Raw genomic sequence first — 26976 nt, forward strand, 5'->3', positions numbered from 1 at the left:
CTATGCGCTCGGACTGTGCACACAACTCGAGGCGACTCTAAATGAGGTTTTCAGGGCCTCAGAGACACAGATTTCAATTAGAAACAGGTGATGACCCCTTTGGGTCGTCACATTCTCCATCTCTAAAACAATCGTTCGTCCTCGAACGGACAGAAGAAGGAAGTACCTGAGTCGGGGAAAAGATGAGGATATCGGTCCCGCATATCGGACTCGGACTCCCAGGTCGATGCCTCAGGAGGCTGACCTCTCCACCGAACACGAACCGAAGGAAAACTCTTCGACCTCAGCTGGCGAACCTGCCGGTCTAGAATAACCACCGGCTCCTCCTCATATGACAAATCCTTGTCCAACTGGACAGTGCTGAAATCTAACACGTGGGATGGATCGCCGTGATATTTCCGAAGCATGGACACATGAAACACTGGATGCACGGCTGATAAGCTAGGCGGCAATGCAAGTCTATAAGCCACATCTCCCACTCGATCAAGGATCTCAAATGGACCAATGAACCTAGGGCTAAGCTTGCCCTTCCTCCCAAATCTCATCACGCCCTTCATAGGCGACACTCGGAGCAATACCCCCTCACCAACCATAAAAGCTACGTCTCAAACCTTACGATCTGCATAACTCTTTTGCCTGGACTGAGCGGTACGAAGCCTATCCTGAATGATCCTGACCTTGTCCAAGGCCTCCTGAACCAAATCTGTACCCAACAACCGAGCCTCTCCCGACTCAAACCATCCAATCAGAGATCGACACCGCCTACCATATAAAGCCTCATAAGGAGCCATCTGGATACTCGACTGGTAGTTGTTGTTGTAGGCAAACTCTGCTAAAGGAAAGAACTGATCCCACGAACCTCCAAAGTCAATAATACAAGATCGGAGCATATCCTCCAATATCTGAATAGTCCGCTCGGACTGTCCATCCGTCTGAGGATGAAATGCTGTACTCAACTCAACCTGGGTGCCTAACCCTCGCTGAACTGCTCTCTAGAAACGCGAGGTGAACTGCGTACCTCGGTCCGAAATGATAGATATCGGCACACCATGAAGACGAACAATCTCCCGGATATAGATCTCAGCTAACCTCTCGGATGAATAGGAGACTGCCACATGAATGAAATGCGCTGACTTGGTCAGCCTATCAACAATGACCCAAACTGCATCGAACTTCTTTCGGGTCAACGGAAGTCCAGTAACGAAGTCCATAGTGATTCTATCCCACTTCCACTCAGGAAGCTCAATCCTCTGAAATAAACCACCAGGCCTCTGATGCTCATACTTAACCTACTGACAATTCAAACACCGAGCCACATAGGCAACGATATCTTTCTTCATTCTATGCCACCAATAATGCTGCCGCAAATCTTGATACATCTTCACGGCGCCCAGATGGATAGAGTACCGGGAACTATGGGCCTCCTCTAAAATCAACTCTCGAAGCCCATCCACATTAGGCACACAAACTAAACCCTGCAATCTCAGAACTCCATCATCACCTAAGGTAACCTGCTTGGCACCCCCATACTGCACCGTGTCTCTAAGGACAAACAAATGGGGATCATCAAACTGCCGATCACGGATACGCTCCAATAACGAAGAACGAGCGACCATGCAAGCTAATACTCGACTAGGCTCAGAAATATCCAACCTCACAAATCGATTGGCCAAAGCCTAAACATCCAAAGCAAGCGGCCTCTTACCGACTGGAATATAAGCAAGACTGCCCATACTGGCTGACTTTCTACTCAAAGTTTCGGCCACCACGTTGGGCTTTCCTGGGTGATATAGGATAGTGATGTCATAATCTTTCAACAACTCCAACCACCTCCACTGACTCAAATTCAACTCCTTTTGCTTGAACAAATACTGAAGACTCTTATGATCCGTGAACACCTCACATGCCACGCCATACAGGTAATGCCTCCAAATCTTCAATGCGTGAACAATGGCTGCCAACTCCAAATCATGCACTGGATAGTTCTTCTCATGAACCTTCAACTGCCTCGAAGCATAGGCAATGACCTTGCCATCCTGCATCAACACTACACCAAGTCCAATGCGAGATGTGTCACAATAAACAGTGTAGGGCCCTGAACCTGTGGGCAAAACTAACACCAGCGTCGTAGTCAGGGCTATCTTGAGCCTCTGAAAGTTCGCCTCACACTCGTCCGACCATCTGAACTGGGCACCCTTCTGGGTCAACCTGGTCATCGGGGCTGCAACAGATGAGAACCCCTCCACGAACTGACGATAGTAGCCTGCCAATCCCAAGAAACTCCGAATCTCTGTAGCTGATGCTGGTCTAGACCAGTTCTTGACTGCCTCAATCTTCTTTGGATCAACCTGAATACCCTCTGCTGATACAACGTGACCCAGGAATGCCACTGAACTCAACCAAAACTCACACTTCGAGAACTTAGCATACAATTGACTATCCTTCAGAGTCTGAAGAACCACTGAGGTGTTGCTCGTGCTCCTCCTGGCTGCGGGAATATATCAGAATATCATCAATATAGACTATCACGAACAAGTCCAAATAAGGCCTGAACACTTGGTTCATCAATTCCATAAATGCTGCTGGGGCATTGGTCAACCCGAATGACATAACCAAGAACTCATAATGCCCGTACCGAGTGCGGAAAGCTATTTTAGGGACATCGGATGCCCTAATTCTCAACTGGTGGTAGCCAGATCTCAAGTCAATCTTTGAAAATACTTTGGAACCCTGAAGCTGATCGAACAAATCATCAATCATCGGCAGTGGATACTTATTCTTAATTGTAACCTTGTTCAATTGCCGGTAATCAATGCACATTCTCATCGAACCATCCTTTTTCTTTACAAAAAAAACCGGCGCACCCCAAGGCGAAACGCTGGGTCTAATGAAACCCTTCTAAAAAAAATCCTACAACTGTTCCTTTAACTCTTTCAACTCCAGCGGGGCCATATGATATGGCGGAATAGAAATGGGCTAAGTGCCCGGAGCCAAATCAATGCAGAAATCAATGTTCCGGTCGGGTGGCATCCCCGGCAGGTCTGAAGGGAAAACCTCAGGAATCTCACGAACCATGGGCACAAAATCAATATAGGGAACCTCAGCACTGGAGTCACGAACATAAGCCAAATATGCCAAACACCCCTTTTCGACCATACGCCGAGCCTTCACATACGAAATAGCACTTCGGGTAGAATGACCAGGAGTCCCTCTTCACTCTAAACGGGGCAAACCCGGTAAGGCTAAGGTCATGGTCTTGGCATGGAAATCCAAGATAGCATGGTACGGGGATAACCAATTCATTTCCAATATAACATCGAAGTTGACCATGTCTAAAAGCAACAAATCAACACGGGTCTCAAGACCCCCAAGCACTACAATACAAGAACGATGAACTCGGTCGACCATAATAGAATCACCTACCGGTGTAGACACATAAACAGGAATACTCAATGAATCACTAGGCATGACCAGGTACGGGGCAAAATAAAATGACACGTACAAATACGTAGACCCTGGATCAAAAAGCACTGAAGCATCTCTATCACAAACCAGTATAGTACCTGTAATGAATGCATCTGAAGACTCAGCCCCGGGCCTGGCTGGAAGTGTATAACATCGGGGCTAGGCCCCACCACCCTGAACTGCCTCTCTAGGAAGTCCTGCTGCTGGTTGGCCTCCACCTCTAGCGGCTTGAGCTCCACCTCTAGGACCTCTACCTCCACTTCTAACACCTCTGCTCCGCCTCTAGTTGGCTGGGCAGGCTGTGGGACATCTGATTCCTGTACCATAGCACGAGAACCCTGATGCGAAGAACTGCTCGAATCTCGAGGGCAATACCTAGCAATGTGCCTCGTGTTGCCACAAGTAAAACAAGCCCTCGGTTGCTGGGGCTGACGACCTTGGAAACTCTAAAGCGGCGGTGCATTGATAGGTGCTGATGGTGCACTGAAAGGCTGTTGATCAGAATAGTGCGTCTGATAACCACGAACACCTGAAGTACCATGGGAGACCTGAAGAGTTGACTGAAAGGGTCTAGGAGGATGGCCTCTACCTTATGAACCTCTACCTCCAGACAAGGTACCACTGAATCTACCTGAATTACGGGGCCACTTATTCGACCCATGACCACCTCCTTGTGACAGAACCATCTCAACTCTGCGGGCCAGATTGGCCGCCTCCTGAAATGTAATCTCACTCCCGGCCTCCTTGGCCATCTAAAGACGAATCAGCTGAATAAGACCATCAATAAACCTCATCACCTTCTCTCTCTCGGTGGGGAGTATGACAAGAGCATGGAGAGCTAGATCGATGAACCTGGTCTCATACTGAGTGACCGCCATGGAACCCTGCTGAAGGCGCTCAAACTGCCTCCGATAGGCTTCTCTCTGTGTCACGGGGAGAAACTTCTCCAGAAACAACACTGAAAACTGCTCCCATGTCAAAGATGGTGATCCGGCTGGTCTCGCTAAGCAATAATCCCTCCACCAAGTCTTGGCGGATCCAGATAAGCGAAATGCAGCAAAATCGACCCCATTGGTCTCAACAATGTTCATGTTCCTGAGAACCTCGTGGCAGCTGTATAGGAAATCTTGGGGATCCTCAGAAGGAGCTCCACTGAAAGTAGTAGTGAAGAGCTTGGTGAATCTGTCCAGTCTCTACAAAGCATCGGCGGACATAACCGCTTCATCACCGGTGTGAGCCACTACACCCGGCTGAACTGCCACCGCTGGCTGAACCGCTGGAACCTGAATCTAGGGAGCTACCTGCTCCGGAGTACGTGTAGCAGGAGTCTGAGTCCCTCCTCCAGCCTGAGAAGTGGCTGGTGCTACAGGAAGCAAACCTGCTCGGGTGACACTCTCCATAAAACCCACCAATCGAACCAGAGCGTCCTGAAGAACTGGGGTAGCGATAAACCCCTCTGGGACCTGAGCTGGGCCCACCGGAACTGTTGGGGCTGGAACCTCCTCCTTAAAATCAACCTGAAACTCCGCCACTGGTGTCGCTGCTCGGGGCTGAGCTCTGCCCCTACTTCTGTGAGCACGTGATTTTTGCCCTACGAGAACTACTCCCAGAAATTCAAAATAAAATAGTTTTGTGTTGTTGGTGATTTATTTGTAATTGCCTGTGCACGTTTGTTTTTACTTTAATTAAGAAAAAATATAAAATATGTGTTGCATGTGTAGTTAGGGTTCAATTTCACAATTAGGAATTGATTAAACAATATTCGTTTTACGAAAAATGAAAAAATCGAAAAATAACGTACTTCGCATTTTAAGTGTTTAATGTCAAAGTGGATGATTATCTTTGTATTTAATCTTGTGTGATAATTGTTATTAAGGGTTAATTAGTATTTTTGAGTTAATTTTGGCTTTACAATTTATTTGACAAATTTTTGGTAATTAGGAATTAAAAAGAAAATAGAAGAAAAAGAAGAAACAAGAGAAGAAAATCGGACTGGGCCAATTTTAAAAGAAAGTTCAGGCCCAGTCCAAATACCCTTTTACCCGGTCCAATCCAACCAGTCTTGGAGACGGGTGGAACGACGTCATTCGGGCATGAAGAATCTGGGCCGTTGATCTCACTCGATCGAATGGTCCAGTCCATCTCCAGATATATCCAAACGACGTCGTATATAGCCAATAGATCCAGGCCATTCATTTCATTTGATCCAACGCCTCAGAACAATCCCCACAACCCAACCCATTTGCCCCCGGATCGGCCCAGTCCCCCAACGAAACCAAACGACACTGTTTCCTATAAGGGGATTGATCCAAGCCATTGATCTCACTTGATCGAACGGCTTGGATCAAATCCCCACCCCACTATATATTCCCAAACCATACCCCGCCCCCAAACCAAGCCCCCCTCTCATTCTCTCCCAAGCCTCGTCTCTGAACCACCCCATCCCTTCACCGTAAACCCGGCGGTGCCGGCTCCGATGGCCGTGAAAATAACACCCCTGAACCTCCTAACCACCCTCAACACGATTCCATACTCCATTAACCTCGAATCATACTACAGCTTCTCAAATCTTCGATTGAAGACCCCCGTCCCAAACCCTAGCTTGTCCACTTAACCCCAAAATCACACCCAATAATCCCCTTGACCTCCTCGTCGCTAATCCCTAACCAGATTGACTCGAATCCGAGTAAAACTCGTTGAATGGCGGATCTAGGGTTCGACAGTTCGAGACTGTTTCGAAGTTGTCAGGGTCGAACGAGTTCTGGTTAGTATTGTAAGCCTATTTCTGATGAAATAGACGTATAATACTAACTGGAACTCAAGTTCGAAAGGGCATATTGGTGAGATCCGAGAAAAGAACAGTGAGTTCTTCTTAGCTTCTTCTTTTCCTTTTTTCTATGTGTTTGTTTGTCTGTGTAATTAGTCGCTTCTTTAGGTTTTCAGTTTAAGTTAATCCAGTATATATTCTGCTTCTTTTTCTGATTCTGGTTAGATTAAATATTCCAATGTTTGTTTGAGTAGTTCAATCAATTCTTCGTTTGCCTAAATTAGGTCTGTTATTTTCTCTCTTCTCCATCAGACCTTTTTCTTGTTGTTCATCATTTTACATATAAATTTAGTTATGTTTATCCAGTATGTGACATCATTTCATTCATTTTGTTTGATTTAGAATTGTGAACATAGTTAGTCATTCTCATGTATCTGTGTCAATCATGGTCTGAAATTTGACTTTGGTAGTTCAATATGATTTTGTTCAAATGCATTGGTCTTTATTTTTATGCTATTTGATCTGACCTGAGTTCTAGTTTGAATTACTGATTGAATTAGATAAGTTGAATTGGTTATAACTGATGAATTTGGTACAGATTGAAAGGGGTTGAGGTAGGATAATACACAGGGGTTAAGGGGGTAATTTGGGAATTGAAAAGTTTAAAAATGGTCAGTTTAAGTATTCTGTCCAGTAAGTACTAATTAACATTAAACTAATGCATTTGTTTAGTGCTAATGGGGAACAAGACATAATGGTATGGGAAGGTTTAAAGGAAATGGATTAAGAAATAGGTGTTCATACCTATTTGAATTTAAATAAAGAAAAGACAAGGGTAGTGGGGAACAAGTGAATTAAAAAGAGAACAAAACATGTAGTAGTGGAGGAGGAATATCATGGGCAGAAATACTTTCTTAATGAGCTTAATGCTCCTAAGAGCGGAAAAGTTAAAAAAAAAGTTTGGCTATAAATGAGAGGGGCTTTACACAGTTTAGGGGGATCCTTTTTTGGTCTGAGTTTTTCTTTTGGGCAACCTAAGGAGGGAGAGTAAAAGATTGAAAAAGAGGAATCTGAAAAGAGAGGGAATAGAGCTCAAAGTTTGAATACAAACAGGTCTTGAAGTAGCTTGAGATGAGTTTGGGTGTAGGGTTGCAGTAGTTTTTTTTTTTTGATTTCATTTCTGAGGTCGTTTGAGCTGTTTAAGTTTGAGTGTGCTGGTTTTAACTGGTTTCAAATTCACCTGGGTTTGTTGCATATGTTACTGGGCTGTTAGTGAATTGCTGTTGTGAACTGTTGTATTGTATACTACTGCTGCTGCTTGACTGTTGCTGTAACTGACCATTTCCACTCTCATTTTCGTCCAATATTCAGATACACACATGAACTCACTGATGATGTAACTCCGAGATTAAGCATGAAATAAAATATTCGGGCAGTTGCTCGCTGGATGAGGCGTCTATTGTTATTCCATTATAAATGATAGTTGAAATATGTTTTGAGATGATTAACACTTGATGAAATTTGAAGCTGTGGAATGTGTACTTAATAAGGACTATATGGGATCAGTAATCTCACCTTATTTGATTATAGATTTGGTAGTTAAACACGGAATTCAGTAGCATAGACTTTCAGGTTAACTGTACATTCTAAATAGTCCAATATGCTGTAATGTGGTAGTGAATAATGTTAGTTTCCGATCGTTAATTGTTAGTGTTAGTTTAAATGAGTGTTGTTAAGCATGAATTTGTTTCCAGTGATCGTAAAAAAAAGACAAGTTTAAAAGGGGTCTGTGTCTCGTTTGATTCAATTCCGTAGCCCAGCCGGTTTGAAGTATTAATGTGTTTGAATGTTAATCTAGTAGTGGTGATTTGAACGATACATTATTTTGAATTGGGCCTTTAGCTGGCTTGTATGAATTGGTTATTCTGTTGTGAACTATTTGGGCACATGTGAAGTAATTTGAAATAAATGTAGCAGATCTGGGCCTGCTGTTGGGCCTTACATGATTGGGCTTCCGATGGCCCAGTTTCCAGAGATGTTTGGTTGTAGTTTAGGAAAAACACGGGTTGCCCAGCCCAGGGAATCGATCTCCCGATCTGTCCTCCAAAGCCCGATCAGTTGAGGCGTCTTGGGTCACACAGTTTGGGCCATTTGGGCCTGAGATTAAATGGAAGATGGACTGATAATACCCAAGGGATAGGTGGTGGATCTCATTATCTAACAACAATTAATTAGGATTTCATTTTATTTTAGAGGCAAATGGAAAATCGTAGTCACTTTTAGGTTGGCCTTTTAATAAAATAAGATGAGCCTCGCCGAACAAAGATACTAATGCGGGGCCCTCCATAGTGTTATACGAAAGTTAATTAGAATTTGGGATGGCCGTTTAGCGAATTTCACGGATTTCTCCAAATAATAATACGCTAAACTCTTTAAGCACGACTTTAATAAAATTACATCCTTACATACGGGTGCACATTTATGTGACCCAAATCCAAATCTCAACAGAGTTAAAATGTGTCAATAACCATGGGTACATTGATGTGACGTGATTCGAGATGTGTTTTCACAACGTTGCAATCTTTTTAAAAATAATAATAGAAGTGGTTGATTAGCCCTTTTTAAAAATAAGTGAGGCGTGCCTCGCCGAATAAATTACAAATTGCGGGGCCCTCAACGGATAGTTATTCCAAATGCTTAGATTTCGAGACAGACCGCATAGCGAACATTACGGCTTTTTCTCAAAATAACAACGCGTTAGTATCTGTAGGCGCGTATTTAATAATGTTATCTTCCTAAACTCGGGTGCACATTTATGTGACCCAAATCCAAATCTCAACGAAGTTGGAATGTATCGAAAGTTGCGGGTACATTTATGTGGCGCAATTCGATATGCATTCTCACGACGTTGCAATTCTTTAAATAATAAATGATAAAAGCGGTTCAAGGGTAAAATTGGTACATAGGTTCAAAATGTATTAAAATCAGATAAATAAGCCAAATATGACAGTTGAGCGACCGTGCTAGAACCATGGAACTCGGAAATGCCTAACACCTTCTCTTGGGTTAACAGAATTCCTTATCCGGATTTCTGGTATGTAGATTGTAATACGGAGTCAATCTTTTCCTCGATTCGGGATTCAACGGTGACTTGGGACACCATAAATCACCCAAGTGGCGACTCTGAATTAAATAATAAATCCCGTTTCGATTGTCCTTTAATTGGAAAAACTCCCCCTACGCCCTTTACTGGGGCGCCAGGTGAAAAAGGAGGTGTGACACCTCGACCTCTAGCACAGCCTCGCCCTCGCCCTCTGCCCCTAGTGGGAGCTGCTGTAGGGGGCTTGGGCTGCTGAGCAGTAGATGAGGAAGCACGTGTTCTCGCCATCGGTGAAGAACAGAGTAGAAGTTCAATTAGCATTTGAGGAGCAAATCCGCACAACAAGAAAGAACAAAAGTGAAGTTTTCCTAACTCGGTAGCCTCTGGGGGATAAATACAGACGTCTCCGTACCGATCTCTCAGACTCTACTGAGCTTGTCCGTGAGTTGTGAGACCTATGTAACCTAGAGCTCTGATACCAACTTGTCACGACCCGGATTTTCCACCCTTGGGAGTCGTGATAACGTCTACTAATGAGAGTTAGGCAAGTCAATCCTTAACTGCTTACATCGCTAACAATTACTTCTTTTAACAATTATCAGCGATAGCATGAAAGCAACGGAATTAAATAAATAGGCGGAAGACTTAAAGTTTAAAGAAACTGAACAATAATGCGAGAATCAACACATGCACCTACCCAAGAACTGGTGTCACATTACTCACGAACTTCTAAGAGTGCTAAATACAACTGTTTGAAAGAAAATATAAACTGTTTGTCTCGAATATATGAGATAACAGACGAAACTAAAAGATAGAGAAGACGCCGGGCCTGAGAACACCTGCAAGGCTACCTCAGTGTCTCACTGGACTGAAGGCTGGCTCCCGCGCTACTACTACTGTCCAAAACCTGGATCTGTGCAAAAGAGCACAAAGCGTAGTATCAGCACAACCGACCCCATGTGCTGGTAAGTGTCTGGCCTAAACCCGGCGAGGTAGTGACGAGGCTAGGACCAGACTCCAGATAAACCTGTACAGTTATATAATATATGGCAGAAAAGTAAACAAGTAATAAGAAGTTAAAGCTGGGGAAGAGGAACATGCTTCGGGGATAGCAGCTAAAAGAAATAACAGGGAATAATAAGGAAATTAGCACTATAACTTCTATCACAAATGAAGAAAATAAAGGCAACTTTCAGGCGTGCAACCCGATCCCATTTCTCATATCTCGTGGTAGGCGTACCACCCGCTCCCATTTCATTCTATCTCGTGGTAGGCGTACCACCCGCTCTCATTTCATAGAAAACATCTTGAACATAGAGAAATTCCTTTTTTTATGAGATTATCCTGGGTTAATACCGCCTCCTTTGCTAGTAGCCAAGTGAAGCATGCTACCTTGTATGGAATCTTTGTTTTCCATATATGTTTCCAAGGCCATAGGTCTACCTGTTGATTATTATGATTCAAAATCTTATATGCATCCTTCGCCCGGTAAACCCCTCTGTTGTGCCTCTGCCACCAAAGTGAATCAAACCCTTCCTGTAATCCTTTAAATGCTTCCAGCTCTTTGTAAAGGTCAGCTAATCTTGTTATCTCCCAGTCATTCAGCTGTCTTCTGAGAGCGATTTCCCATCCTTGATGACTCCTCATATCAGCTACTGTCTTATGCTGGTTATGTGCTAAACCAAACATATCGGGGTATCTTTCCTTTAAGCTTCCGTGTCCTAACAAGTTATCATTCCAGAATGATGTGTTTCTTCCGTTTTTCACTCTAATGGAGGAGTGGTTCTTCACTTTAAATGCACTCACGGGATTAAGATTGAGTATCGCACAAAGAACAATTATGAAGTGAAGGAAGAAGACCCCAATGAAGGCAAAGAGAAAGAACCTTCTAAGGTTGTTGAAGACAACATTCTGGCCAATCTTGCAGTCTATGCCAAAATAATTGTTAAACCTGTCGAGAATTCCAACAAAAGTTGAAGTTTGGTTTGAAATGTTTAAATTTTCATTTGTATAGTGTACTACTGTGTGCGAGCTCTTTCCAAGCTATCATTGAAAGAATCTCAATAAAGAACTTCAATAAGGAGATAACAAGATTCGCTTATCAAATACCTATGCCAAAACTAATGAATATGTTACTCAAGACATGGATGATGTGTGAGGCATAATTACCGAGAATTTTATGACGCTCAAATGTCAGTGAAAAAGCTATTAAATGATAAAAGTAATTAACTAAACAAGAGAAATGCGTCATCCCATGACTTAACAATTTTAGGGAAACTCTAAATTTTCATGCAGGCATCTTTTAAAACTTTGTGCTTCAATGAGAAAGAAGCACGTTTCATTTGCCAATTTTGATTTATAATTTATTTTTCTTGGCTAGGCTACACATCATTTCCATCTTTATTATGATTTTCTCGGTTTACAGCATATGCACATATATAAAAAGATTGTTTACATGTCGACAATAACATATATAGTCTGATGGTATCAAAGGTCAAAGATGTCAAATAGATCACCACTACCAAAAATCACGAGGCTGAAAGAGTAGTTCATGAGTAAAAATGGCCCATTCCATTGCTAAGATTTCGATATCTTCCTGAACACAAACCTGTCAATGTTAGAATACATGAAAAGGACAGAAAGTTATGCTATGATGCATCAATACAACAATTTGGAAGAGATACTCTGTCAAATTTCTGAAGACAAATCTCTTCAAGGTACAAAAGAGCCTCTCAAAATTTGCTGTAGAAGGTGGTAAAGAATGTTCTACATTACAAATCCTAGTGCCAAGAATTTTGACGTGTTGTATTTCCAGTCTCATAAATGGAATGAACTAATAGAGTTGTCAAAAACAGATCCAAATAGGCCAATGATCAAAATATATGCTAAGACGCATTTAGATTTGGTTCCAAATTATGAATCTACATCTCCATACGCATCAAGTGTACAACATAAGCAACATCAGAAACGTCAGTAAGAGTTATAAGAATGCTCAGAAGCACAAAAATACAATACACCAAGTAAGATATAGTATAAACATCAAACTAAGCAATGGTCCCAATATGGATTAAAAACACATACTAATTATTCATAAGCCACGTAATGTATGCGAGCCCCATTGCATTACCTCAACTTCATTAAATAACTCAGAGTTAATATAAGAGAGAAAACTTGCTAACTGAATATGGAAAGGGATGTCTGCACTCTTTCATGTGCTATTAGTCCAGTCTAACTTCTATCAATGCTAAATGACACTCATAGCCTGTTTGGCCAAGCTTTTTTTTGGGCCAAAAGTGATTTTGGCCAAAAATTGAGGTGTTTGCCCAAGCTTTTGGAAGGAAAAAAAGTGTTTTTGAGGAAAAGGAAAAGCAGTTTTGGAGAAGCAGAAAAAAGTAGCTTCTCTCCAAAAGCACTTTTGAGAAAAATACACTTAGAAGCAGTTTTCAAAAACTTGGCCAAACACTAATTACTGCTCAAAAGTGCTTTTCAAATTAATTAGTCAAACACAAACTGCTTCTCACCAAAAACACTTTTTTAAAAAGTACTTTTGAGAAAAGCACTTCTCAAAATAAGTTGATTTTAGAAGCTTGGCCAAACGGGCTATCAATCCCCTAATTCACTAATCATGCAGATCTGGAGTGAACTGTAGTTTTTGTAGATCTCAGCTTTCATATTGGAACATGCATGAGAAAGTGAAATTTTAGTTCAGGAAAAAGAGGCAATAGAACATGCAAATACAAAAACAGCAAACAAGAAAATCAGTTTCTTTTACATGAAAGAATATGAGAGCTTGATTTTGATTATGTTGGCTAGGTCCTAGGCTCCTAGCTCAAGGACCTATATGACTTCTGCAACTCAAGAGAAAACATGTCAAAAAAAGATCCTACAACCGTTATCTGCTATTCCTCCTCCCAAAGGATCTGCACATTTTTTAGCCCTTAGCTTATTCTTTTATCAACATCCTTAAGCTAATTTTATTGAAGGAATTTATAATACTTAGTAAAAGGAGTAGATCTTACCTCCGTAAAATGTTCAGACACCAAAGATGAAAGGATAAGCTATCTTATATTAAGTTATTAACATCTGTGATATTAACTCAGCAAGCAGATAGAAATAAGGCTAATGCTATCCTCAATCTCCTCCTCTGCTAATGCTATGACAATAAAATTTTACGATGCAAATTTTCAAATGCTTGTCCTCAAACTTAAAATCATAAGCAAGCATGAGGGTTGCATTTGCAAATCACATACCCTCCCTAGGAAGTAGGAACTAAGCCCGATTTTAGTACTCGACTACAATAAGAAATGAACTTTCTACTCACACTTTGAAATACTATACAAACACAGCAATAGAAAATTAACACTACAGAGAGTAAAATAACTATAATAGAGAAGAGAAAATGAACAAAAATAAAGTATTAATAATAAATAAGTACAACAAATAAGGCTGGAGAAAGATAAAAATGTACCCCAATTTACAAGTATAATTTATTTTTAATACATTTGAAATCTTTGATTCTAAGTAAATTCAATTTTTCGGCCCACATTTCGAATGTGTGCCTAGAATTGGATATTTCCAATGTCTTAGCATCCTTATTTTTTATATCAGTTTCTATTTGCTCCAAGTTTTTAACACTTGGAATGCGGAAATTCATCATTATAAACTAATAGAAAAAGTACCACCTCCGGTGAAGAGCTCCTGGCTTTGCGCCAAAGAGTCATGAATTCGTTCGCTTATGTATATCATGAATTTGTTCGCATATAATAGAATTTAAAGGGACATTTTTTGAAATTCAAAAAAAAAAAAAAAGGAAGGGGAAAGCAAATGAAATTACTACCAAGAAAAATAGAATGATACGAGCCATGAATTTGGGAAGACCGAAGAGAACCAAAAAATCAAGGAGAAAACAAGAAGAACGGATAAGATCTGGACAAAAATTGACAGATGATCAGACGTGAAGTTATAACGTAACCACCGAAGACGAATATTAAAGCAAAAATTAAGGATTCCCTTACCTGAAATTGAGAGACCCAGCTAGAAGATCAATGTAAATGAAAGAGGAGTAGCAGGTCCAAGTGTGAAGATGAAGAAAATACGTTTTGAAAGCAGAGGAGGGTTCTAGAATTGTGTAGGAATACGTATAGCAAATAAAATAAAATGGCATAGTAAAAAATTCTAATCAATACTACGTATAAATATATAATATAATTTTTATATATACTTTTAAGATTTTATATAGAATTTTTTTAAAAAAATGTCTAGAAATATTTGAAATTATCTTGCGGGATATAATATTTAATAGTATATGAAGTGTTCCATATTTATTAACCTTACTAATAAGTTGTATGATCACTTTTCTCATTAAGTATTAGTGAAATGCATCAAATTTTTTTGTTCTTTCATATTCATATTATATGTTAAGATCTGCTCGTTGAAATTTGATCCTTCTTTTTCCAGACAATCGTTAAATCGGAAATAAGGAATTGCATAGACGGGAGGAAGTAAGGCTGTCATAATACTCGTAACTTAGGAACAAGAATAGGCATCCATGGTCACCCGCATAGATTAAGTGTTTAATTGCATGTTAGACCAAGATGCAAAAATCAGCTTTTTCTTCAAAGTGCTTTTTTCGAAAGTACTTTTGATGAAAAATAATTTATATTTGGTTAATTAATTTAAAAAGTTCTTCTAAGCAGCAATTAGTGTTTAACCAAACTTTTAAAAACTGTTTTTAAGTATATTTTTCTCAAAAATGCTTTTCAAAAAAGTGCTTTTAGAAAAAAACTATTTTTTTCTGCTTTTATTTCTCCTCAAAAACACTTTTTTTTTCTTCAAAAGACTTGGCCAAACACTTCAATTTTGAAAAAAAAAAATACTTGTAGGTTGGAGAAGCTTGACCAAACAGGCTATAAATGACTTTTCAAAACGAGTTTAGAGTGCCAAGAGCTGGAGTGGGTTTTGGGGTGGGGTGGGGGTGGGGTGGGGGGGCATAGTCGGATTTCTACTCCGGATTTTATTTCAAGCAAGTATGATGTACGTGCAAAGCTAGATACAAAATACTAGTATTACATTTATCGGTAGATAAATACAACTACATCTTGGTCTTTCAGTAGAAGCACCGAGGACATTTTATATTTAAATAACAAGCTTGATACAAGTTGAAGACACACATTAACAAAGACAGATAACTACATACTGATCATTATATAAGGATCAATAGAATTCGCGGTCAGGGAAAAGCAATGGAGCCACAAGGGACCAAATATATAGTCCAGCAGTAACCCATTCTGTACATATGCGAACCCAAAGAGATGTCCAACCAACATCGATTAGGTCTGAACTCTCAGAACTGCTAGTCCACCCAGAAAGAAGCATTGCAGAATACATGCTAGCCAGAGCAAATATCAGATGGAAGAATGAGTAGGAATAGCTCACTGGCCGTGCTTCTGCTGATCCTTTCCCAGATTCCAGCTCCTCGGAAGCAAGAAGGGATTTCTTCTCACCTATAACAGAAGATTGGTACTAGTCAAGAAATTTTTCGTGAAGTTGCGTAAAATATGCAGTTAGAGAAATTCTACAGCAAGATATCAGCCGCATCACAGGCAAGACTTTTGATGACTATTGCTCATGAATGGATGGATCACAACAGCTTGTGTGAGGTCTGATGTACTAATATAATGTCGCTTAATATTAGAGTTCTGTTACTTGAAAGAGACAATGGGTATGTTCCACTATTCTGTATGAGTATATTTCCGCTTTTTAGTAACAATTTCACCATCTTAATTCACCTAGGCACATAAACACACAGCTACAACAGGTAGTACATGCTAGAAGATCCATTGTTAAGAAGGCACAAGCAATATTCCCCCTAGGTTATTTTAAAAAAAGAAAGGAAGGAGAATACACTGTGACAATGACCATAAACAGCTTCTCCTAAAAGTCATCATCACCCATTATAGTGAAAATTGACAATAACCAGACAACAACAACAACATACCCAGTAATATCCCACACTGTGGGGAAGGGACAAAATAACCAGACAAATCACAGGAATCTTTTTTTTTTGGGGATAAGGAAATCACAGGAATCTTCATGAATTGAAAAAAAGGGTTTACAAATCTAAGTCATTCACTGAGCTGCAGAAGAAATAGTAAGAGCATAAAGAGGGTTTAGTACCTGATCTGGGAGAAGATGGAGGAGAGAGAAAAGTAGTTGAAGATCCAGCACGAAGAGCAGAATATAGAACTGAGAGAACAGTTGTAAGCATCCCGAGAACAAGGGTACTTGTTGTTACAGCCTTTGATTTGTTAAGCCCATTGCAGACATAATCTCGAGGTTCACTAGAAAGACCAGTGTAGCAAACATAAGCACAGTAAACAGATATCACAGAGGCCGGCAATAGGCTTCCATTTACCTGGACATAGTTAAAGCAGAAAGATGATTAGTATAAGTAAAAACACAAAAGGAAAAAATTTAGGTATCAAAAGTGATTCTTCTGAATGCATAGAATAGGCAGGTAACCCTAAAGGAAATGTTTGACGTATACATATGCATATAAGTATATGCATGTCATCTGCAAGAGACAATCGACTTCGTAATGCATAATGCATATGAAGCATTTCAATATTTTTAAAAAGTTATCCTCCAGGGAAGAAGTGTTAAGGTGAAAATAACAGCATCAACAGAGAGAGCATTTACCTTTGGGTGCAAAGCAATAACAGCAAATGCAAATGCAAGGATCATGGTCATTACAATGAAGAACACGTTCAGTCCACAGTCATGTCCAGAAGGATTGAACCACATAAATAAGATTCCAGAAAAAGCAAATGTTGCAATATAGCATCCCACAGAGATCACAAGCAAAGCAATATACCTGCACAAAAAATGTCAAACTTTTAAAGATTAAAAAAGGTCCAAGGATGAAATTATTAAAAAGGATAAGAAATTGAACCAACCACTTTTGTTCATCTTTTGCAACCCATGAATCATTCCATGAGTGTGTAGCATCTAACAGTATTATTACTTGGATTAACAAAAACAACCCTGCCCCAAATTTCGAAATAAAACCTGCAAAGGCAGAAAATAAAACCAATCAGGCAAAATGAAAATAAAATACAATTTTTGACAGTTAACTATCTGAACTAAAGAAGCGACACAATATAAAAAAATAGAACAGGATTTTGAACCCACAAGCTAGAGGAGAGTGTACTTATTGGAAGAAGTAAACTGAAAAAAGAGTGGTCCAAAAAAAAATGGTAAAAAGCTGAATTAAGTGTTATCAAAGGCGAAAAGTGCAAAAAACTCTAAGGTCTTTTGGGTCTTTAACGCACAACGCAAATAAAGCGTGGGCTTTAATGAAAAAAGGCGCAAATAGAGAAAAAATATATATATGCATGTGTAGTTCAAGACTGATAAGTGTGAATAACAAAACAAATATATGGATAAAGAAATTGAAAAAGAATTATGATGAAGTGAAATTTCAATTTTTTAGTGTCGCCTCTTCAGGATTAAGCTATTGGCAAGGAAAAGCATGCCTTAGAACCTTGATGACGACACTGAAGCGCCAGCAAAGCGAGACGAAGCGCTCAACATGTTTTAAGTCTCGCTTCAGGGCTTAAGCGTGCCTTTGACAACACTGGCTGAACTGTTGTCAGGAAAAACACTTAAACTGTCAAAACATGCCAGTTCCTTTACCTAGTTGATATTCTGTTCATCATGTACTTACTCCGCAAAATTATGTTTCCTAGAGACATTATCTGATAATTTTGAAGAAAAATCTTTCTAAGGTACGGTAGATCTGGCAGAATTGAGATCCCTAGTCTTCTAACTTCTGAAAGGAGAAAATAAAATGACAGTTGATGATTTTATGTAGATGTCATACTAAAAGAAAATGATTTTAATGTTGACTACTAAATTAATTTCAGAACTAAAAAAAGAAAAATCATTTAAATGTTGACTACTAAATTATTTCAGTTTAAGGGCATAGAACTGACTATAAACTGTTATGACACCGTTAGGCAGGAAAAACATAAGGGCAACAAGCAACACCCAGATCACCAATTTAGCAACCCATCCACCGTGATGCCAGGAGTCACGCTTATCATTTTGATCCTTGACACCAATCATTATAAGTGCAAGCAGTCCAAAAAACAAGAAATTCCCCAAACTGACACGAAGAACAGCTTGTGCTTGAAACCATTCCTTCGAGTAATTGTCTGAAGTGTTTATCCCTACAACCAACAAAACATATGAACAACTTAGCAAGAAATGCAAGTATTACTTTCATCATTGTAAAACAACAAGTAGCATGAAGAATATGGGGGATCTCAACAGATATTTCACTTAGACTATTGGCTTATTTAGAGACAAAACTGATTTAGATACAGAAAGAAATCTGAAAAGAATTTTGAGTTAAACTTCCATCAATTCTTTGTTCCTTTTTTCCTGGCAAAGAACTACTAATTTTTGACACATTTCTTTTTAGCCAGATATATATAAAAGGAGGTCTAATTTGCACTCAATTCCTCTGTTGTTTATGTAATTTGATGCGCTTTTCTATAGTTTCCAAACGATATCACCTAATCAGCGTTTCCAATCAAAACCTGTAACATTATAAGTTATTTGGCAATATTACTCTCAATAAAGAAATACAAATAAATCAAAAAGTGGGTGGTTGATCGCTGCCTCCTTGTCCTGGAGGCTCTCTGGCAATGAAGGAGTACTTTTCTAATTAGCTAATTTCTTTTCAAATCAGTTGATTCTTTTGGAGTTTCAGTACCTCATTCAAAGTCAAATCCATCATCATCTACCAAATATACATTATCACATTAGCATTTTTTCACTGAAGGAGAAAAAAGGGAAACCCGATACACAAAGCATTCGCATTCACGCAAAGTTCGGGAAAGGGCTGCACCCCAGAGGGTGTGATGTAGACTGTAGACAGCCTACCCTAACGCAAGCATTAGTGGTTGCTATCACGGCTCGAACCCATGACCAAAGACAACTCTTTACTGAAGGAGACTTTGTAAAAAATCATAAAACCTAGCAGGTTCAGTGTGATGTGAAAATTGAAGAGGACAGTCATAACAGGAGAAAAAGCATAATATCGTCTCTGAAGTTTGTATCTTCATTTACTGAAGTAGCATGCTTTGAAAGATCTCAAGTATACTTGGGAGTATATATCATTTGAGTACCATATCAGGTAGAACTTCCTCCTTCTAAGTCCCTTCATAGAAAGCAGGATGCATCCGGCGGAGCTACTTAAGGAAAGAAAAATCTAGAGAAGGAATCAACTAGAAGCAAAGCAACAAAACAACCAGTAACCGAAGCAACCATTTTATATCTTCTCCTATTAATATGAAAACCACTTCGCCCCCAAATAGTTTGCATGCAGTCGTCAGTCAACCATGTACAGCTGAACTCTGATCAGCAAAGAAGAGTGGCATCTATGGCTTGCTAGTGAAGCGTGTGACCGATTTTTGGTAGGAGGTATTAGAAAATATAATGCAAGCATTAGCTCTGTGCATTACTAATCCCTTGTTTGGTACATTTTTTTCAACTTATGTATTACTAATACTTGTATTATTTATACATCCTATTTAGTATTATCCTATGTACAACTAGTACATAACAAACCATGGTATTAGCAATGCATGGGTTCTTAATACATGCATAAGCATGGTTAAAGACATAATTGCCCCACAAATCCCTCAGAGTATACAAGGTTAAAGAATGTGGAGGGTATTTTTATAAACAACTAATTTTTTTAAGAAATTATGCAGTGCTTTAATACACCAAACCAAACAGTGGATGAGAAATAATCTCAACATAACTAATGTCAGCATAACTAATCCCAACTAATACTAGCATTGCTCATAAACTATATTCAGCACTATTCTTATACCTCCTACCAAACGGCCCCTAACAGCTAGAAAGATCTCCCAGAGAACTACAATCTAATGTTCTCCCAAAGAACCTGCGTAACTATATGAATACATTCAAAATCAGGATAGTTTTGCCATAGCAAAATGTAAATTTTATCATTTACGATTCTGTCCTTTTTTTTGGTCCTAAATACAACTGAAGATGGAACTTAAAGGTGAAAGGACAGACCACAACCCTAATTGCCAGAAGTCTGAAGCCTAATACTCCATCCTTTCCAATTTATACTGTACTCTTTCTATTTTGGAACATTCCAAAATGTTTGACGCTATTTTAATTTCTTATAATTTTCACACCTTTCAAAAATCCAATTTCAATAAATATTTTCACTTTCGAACTCTGATGCGATACTTTCCTATTAAACTAACTTTTTATCATTACAATAATATTTTTCTTCCACAATCACTTATACCGTGTATAAGTCAGAGTGCTTAAGTACAACCAGCTACGTCCCAATAGTGACTAAATTTTTGAAGGCGGAGAAGAATAAGATCTCCGACCGGCTATTCAACAATTTGAATCAAGCCATAAAAGCTAACATAAAACAGTTTGAAGAGGTTAAAAAGAGACAGAAAAAAGAGGATAATTTACATGAGAAATTCTTGAGGAGAGGAGAAGCGACTTCTCTGAGAACCCAAGAGACGATCAAGGAAACACCAAATAGGGCACAGTAAGCAAGTCTAGCTGAGCTCCTGGTCACACCTGACGCCACCGATGTGCAGAGTCCGCATGTCAATGACGCGCAGCAAGATGCCAAACACGACATCTCTCAACTTTCCCTCCGCGTGTTGCACTGAATAGTGGCAGGTCCTCCTGATTGGAATATTCTAGCACTTCAGTTCGGAATTTCTCGACAATTTTAATTTATTGTCCGCAACTTCCTTGTTTGAATGGACTTCTTATAGGTGGAAAAAAATGTCTTATAACTTAAACTGGGCTTCTTGTTAAAGGCCCAAGTCAAATAACTTCTACATAAATTTTCATAAAGTACTATCTTTTAGTAGTAATTAGTCATTTATAAATACCATTTGCTATATTACGGATTATAAATATTTTTTCTGCGGTTATAAGATGTATTAATTTATTTAAGCTATTGTATTCATGAATACAATAGCAAAAATAGGCGTGAATTAGGGAAGTCCAGCTAATCAGTTGTTGTATTCGAGTGTATTCGACTGTATTCATGGAGTGAAACATGAGATTATAGCTGGACAGATTATTGTATTCGTCTGTATTCACAACGTGAAATAGGGGATTACACTATTTTTAAAACGCAAAGTGAATCAATTAACATAATAGACTCCTAATATAACTCAACAAACTCAATTATAACACATAAATTTTGTATTTTCAGTTATAAGAAAGATTCTCAACCGAAAAATACCTCAAAAACATAGCAATCTTCAGAGAAATTATATAATACATCTGAATACATAAATTGTATTAATTAAAAAAACATATGAATACAATCATGGCATATAGCGAGACAGTAAATACAATGAAATACATAAAATACAGCGGGATACATTGAAATACAATGAGAAAAAAAGACAGTGAATACAATGAAATACATGGAATACAACGAGATATATTGAATTACAATGAAAAAAAGACAATGAAACACATGAAAATACAGCATGATACGTTGAAATACATTGAAATATATTAACAGAAAATCAAGTTGCTCAGCCCCAAAATCCGTCGTCCTTGTTCAAGAACAAACCCTAATTTTAAGCTACTCCTATTGCAGCAGATGCAACAATAATGTCAGAAGCAGCAATAACAACGGGAAGCCATGGCTCGTTACCCTTCTAACATCGACGTTTATCTCCGTCTTCAGCAGCTCTTCCACCGTCCGGGGTCAAATTCTCTGTTTAGTACTTACAATTGGGCATTTGGGATTAAGAAATCGTTTTTCCCCATTTTTGAATTTGGGAATCGTTTTCCCCCATTTTTGAATTTGGGAATTGAGATAACCAAGTTCAAATCTGACGGAAAATCTAGGAGATGAAATGAGACAGAGAGAGAGAGATCCGTACAACTGGATTTCGCCGGAGAGGAGGTTCCCAAATCCCAGCCAAGAGAAGTGGTGGTCGGTCAATGAATCCGGTATTATTTGGAAGAGAGAATGATATGTATCAAATTAGAGAGAGAAAGAAAAAAGTGTAACTGGATAGTGTATTTAGTGGCTCTGGGGTAGGAGGTAACAAAATTAGATATTTTGCTATAAACAGTAAAAGTTATCTATAGAATATAATTTTTTAAATGGTATTTATTTAAAATAAATAAGGTGTTAACCTTTGCTATAAGAGGTAAAAATTTCTTGTACAGTTTGGCCTAATATCAAAGCACGTTACCCAATAGAGAGGGTACCAAAACTCGGACCAAACTAGTTTAGACCAATTCTTTGGTCCAACTTCATGGTGGAAATGGCACCAAGTAGTCACTTTTAAGCTTGCAGTTTAAAATATATTCACAATTTACAATATATTTAAAGATTATTCAATTTGCTCAAACTTCAGGACACAACATTCTTAAGTTTAAATCTCAAGTTCAAACTTCAGGACATCGTGTCTTAAAGTTCAAAAATTGTATCCAGAAATTCGAATCTTATGTCCGAAATTTTAAATTAGCAGTTCAGAAATTCAGGTCAAAGTGTTCTGAATTTCAAATTAGCAGCTCGAAAATTCAGGACACTAAGTAGGGGTGGGCATAAAATCCGAAAAATCGAATTCCGAACTGAACCGAATTAATTTGGTATTTCGATTTCGATTTTTCGGTATTTCGGTACAGAAATCTCGGTATTTCGGTAATTTGGTACAATATACGGTATTGAATTATTGATATTTCGGTATACCGAAATACCAAAATAGTTTAATGAGGTGAGATCAATATTTTGGTGTCCCGAAACGAAAGCAAATCTCACAACTGTCAACTTGCTTCTAAAATTTCTCGGACTTCATAGAAAAGTCGGAGTCTTGGGACTTAACTCTATATTGAAAGGTAGCTATACGCATCATCCCAGATCAAAGGCAAGACTTTCCTCTGGCTAAGCAAATTACTCCCATATATTGGTGCCACTGTTAATAATATCTCACAAAACCATGGCGCCATTCTAAATTGGCTACCAGCATTGGCTTTAATATAAAAAGTCGATGTAAATTTTGGAATACTCTGGATCTTATAGGCTCAAGTACATAAATGTAGGTATCAAACGAATGACAAAAGATTTTGTGAACAACTTTAGAGGATCAAGAAAAAGAAAGCACAATATTAGAGTAATTGAAGGTAAAATAATGTTGGCGCCAGATTTTTCTAGTTAATGGAGGGGGAGACAGTGAAGATTTCCGAAACCGTACCGAACCAAAATAAGAAATACCGAAGCGTACCGAAATATTATGGTACGTATTTGGTATATACAATTGATAAACCGAATACCGAACCGAAATTCTTAAATACCGAACCGAAATACCGAACGCCCACCCCTAACAGAGAGGTTCTTTGCCATCAACCAAGTCTCTTTCAGCAAGAACGATTTCTAGTCTTTAAATACATTATAAATTATGGATATTTTTAAATAGCGGGCTTCAAAGTTACTAATAGTGCATTTCGCCCAACCTCATATGTTTGCTTCAAACATTTGAACTGAAGTTTGGGCATAGTGAACTATGAATATTTTAAATAGCAGGCTTAAAAGTGACTAATAATGCACTTCGTCCAACCTCGTGGATTTGCTTCAAACATTTGAACTGAAGTTTGGGCAAAGTGCACTAATGGCCACTTTTAAGTTTGCTATTTAAAATATATCCATATTTTACAGTGTATTTAAAGATTTGGCATTTCGTCCAATCTTCAGAACTAAGTATCTTGAATTTTTGAGCTGCTAATTTTAAATTCAGGACTTAGAGTCCTAAATTTTTAAACTGCTAATTCGAAATTCAACACTAAGTGCCCTGAATTTCTGAACTTCTAATTTGAAAGTCAGCACTTCAATTTAGCACTATGTGTCCTGAATTTCTGAACTACTAATCTAAAATTCAGGACATAAGATTCGAAATTCTAGACATAACTTTCGAACTTTAGGACACTATTTCCTGAAGTTTGAATATTGAGGTTTAAATTTTAGAATGTTGTGTCCTGAAGTTTGGGTAAATTGACTAATCTTTAAATATATTGTAAAGTGTGTATATATTTTAAACAATATGCTCAAATATGACTACCTGGTATCATTTCTACCAAAAAGTTTTGTACAAAGATTTTTTCCAATATTTTGAGAAAACCATTGCAAGTTTTTGCAAAATATTGGCCGAAAAATAATTTTGAATAAATTGAATATTTTTCCAAAAACTCTTATTCAAAATTTTCAGAGTAGTGAATATTGGATATAAGTTCAATGATTGCCAATGAATACTATAATAATAAGAACATGCAATAAATGTAGACAATAACATTAAATGTAATAAGAGGGAATTTGTCACCCAAATATTATGTGACTCGGATGATTATTTGTCACGACCCTAAACCCAGACCCGATCGTGATGGCGCCTCTCGTGAAGACAAGGCCAGCCGACACACTCCCAATTCATTTTAAACAATTAAAGTAGTACAAACTACGTCTTTAACATAATAATAATCCCAAAATAAGGTGTAACAATACAGTTGTGGAATAGACATAGCCCGACAACGGGGTGTCACCAGTCATGAGCATCTACTGTCCGAATAAAGGCAGGAAAAGTCTACATAGTCTGTTACAGAACTAAAACAGAGTAAATAAGATAGGGGGAGAAGCACTGGGCTGCAGACGCCGAGCAGCTACCTAGTGAATCTCCGAATCCGCCTGAGCTAGAAGAAGTCAACACTCGCTAGAGGGACCCGAAGCGCCTGAATCTGCACGTAGGGTGCAGGAAGTAAAGTGAGTACTCCAACTCAGTGAGTAATAATAATAAATGAAGACTAAGCGATAAAAAATCACATAAAAACACATCAACGGGCTATAAAGAAGCCGTATAAAACCAGTAAAAGCAATAAAACAGTGAAAACATGTAAAAACACTTAGTTCAGAAGAAGCTTCTTTGAAACACCTTTTTGACAGTTAAACAATTACATGAAAAGCAGCTGGAACAGATAAACACATAAAAATCTGCCCCTCGGGCACAATGTCAACAAAATCCGCCTTTCGGGCAATATCATGGAACAACACCAGTTCCTCGGGCTATATCTCATATCACAATGGGTATCCGCGCTCACTGGGGGTGTACAAACTCCAGGAGGGGCCCCTTACGGCCCAAGCACATATCAAGCCATCTTGTGGCATAATCAATAAGCTCTCGACCTCATATCAACAAGCCACCTCGTGGCGTACAATCTCAGGTCATCGGCCTCATAATCATAAATCAGTGTATCCTCACAACACAAGCCCTTGGCCTTACTCAGTCAAAATCTCATAAGCCACTAGGGTAACAGTAAAACATGATGCTCAGCCCAAAATATCATTTAATGTGTTAAAATAGAGTAAACATGGCTGAGTTATGAAAACAGTAGAATATAGCATGACTGAGTACAAGTATAAAGTCAAAACAGTGAGAAAATATCAGTAAAAATTCCCTAAGGGTCTAAATAGTTGGCACGAGGCCCAAATATGGCATTTCACCCCAAAACATGATGTTAGCAAATAGTATTCAGTCAAATACACGGTAAAACAGTCATTCGGGATGGACTAGGTCACAATCCCCAACAGTGCACGACCCCACGCTCGTCATCTAGCGTGTGTGTCACCTCAATATAGCACAACGATGTGTAATCCGGGGTTTCATACCCTCAGGACAACATTTACAATCATTACTCACCTCTATCTGGTCCAAATCTCTAGCTCGCGATGCCTTTGCCTCTCGAATCGACCTCCGGATGCTTCAAATCTAACCAAAATCAGTGCAAAACCATCAAAATATGCTAAGGGAACAAAGCCCACTCGAAAGAAATCAAATTACAACACAAATCCCGAAATTGGCAAAACCCGACCCCCGTGCCCACGTCTCGGATTCCGATAAAAATTACATCAATAGACTCCTTATCACTCCCCGAGTTCATTCATATCAAAATCATCAAAATCCAACCACAAACAACCCCTCAAATCCCAAATTCTAGGTCTCCAATTACAAGTCCTAGTTCTTCAATATTAGGCTTATATTCCATGATTAATTAGGTAGAATCCACATTAGTATCGATTATTAAGTCCATAAATATTACCTCCAAGTGTTCCCCCTTGAATTCCTCTTCAATCATCTTCAAGATGCTCCAAAATCGCTCAAAAATGGTGGAAGTTAGCCCCAAAATTGCGGACAAAATGACTATTTAAACATTCTGCTCAGGCATTCAAAACCTTCTTCGCGAACGCGGTCAAAGCCTCGCATTCGCGAAGCACAAACTTAAGTTGACCAAATTTTCCTCCTTCGCGAACATGTCTTACCTCTCGCGAACGCGATGCCTCCTGACTCCAGCCTTCGCGAACGCGGCTCCCCTTCTCGCGAGCGCGATGCTCAATGGCCCAGCCCTTTGCGAACGCGGGACCTTCCTCGTGAACGTGAAGGCCAAACCTTCAGCCTCATCTGCTAACCCTTCGCGAACGCGAGGCTCCACTCGCCAACACGAAGGCCAATTGTCTGCAACAACCAACAACAGACTTCTGCAACTTTCCAAAACATGA

At 39.1% G+C, this 26976-nt stretch overlaps 1 protein-coding gene and 1 long non-coding RNA gene across 3 annotated transcripts; both read right to left on the bottom strand.

Annotated features, from left to right (window-relative positions):
• Positions 1-11525: 11525 nt before the first annotated feature.
• LOC142162720 (uncharacterized) lies at positions 11526-14486 on the bottom strand. 2 transcript variants are annotated; one of them, XR_012694016.1, is made up of 2 exons: positions 14348-14486; positions 11526-11940 (listed from the first exon to the last, which is right to left on the bottom strand). It is a non-coding gene; the product is annotated as an uncharacterized LOC142162720 (long non-coding RNA). The 2 variants fall into 2 exon arrangements; XR_012694017.1 differs by having other exon boundaries at positions 11526-14258; positions 14348-14480.
• Positions 14487-15378: 892 nt separating this feature from the next.
• On the bottom strand, positions 15379-21145 carry LOC107761085 (uncharacterized). Its single transcript, XM_016579251.2, has 6 exons — positions 20865-21145; positions 18326-18562; positions 17288-17399; positions 17031-17205; positions 16509-16746; positions 15379-15835 (listed from the first exon to the last, which is right to left on the bottom strand). Exons 1-6 carry the CDS (start codon positions 21037-21039, stop codon positions 15546-15548), a joined length of 1227 nt encoding a protein of 408 aa, XP_016434737.1. The 5' UTR covers positions 21040-21145; the 3' UTR covers positions 15379-15545.
• Between the last annotated feature and the right edge of the window lie 5831 nt (positions 21146-26976).

Source organism: Nicotiana tabacum, chromosome 8 (genome assembly GCF_000715075.1).
Source record: "Nicotiana tabacum cultivar K326 chromosome 8, ASM71507v2, whole genome shotgun sequence".
Taxonomy (NCBI): Eukaryota; Viridiplantae; Streptophyta; class Magnoliopsida; order Solanales; family Solanaceae; genus Nicotiana; species Nicotiana tabacum.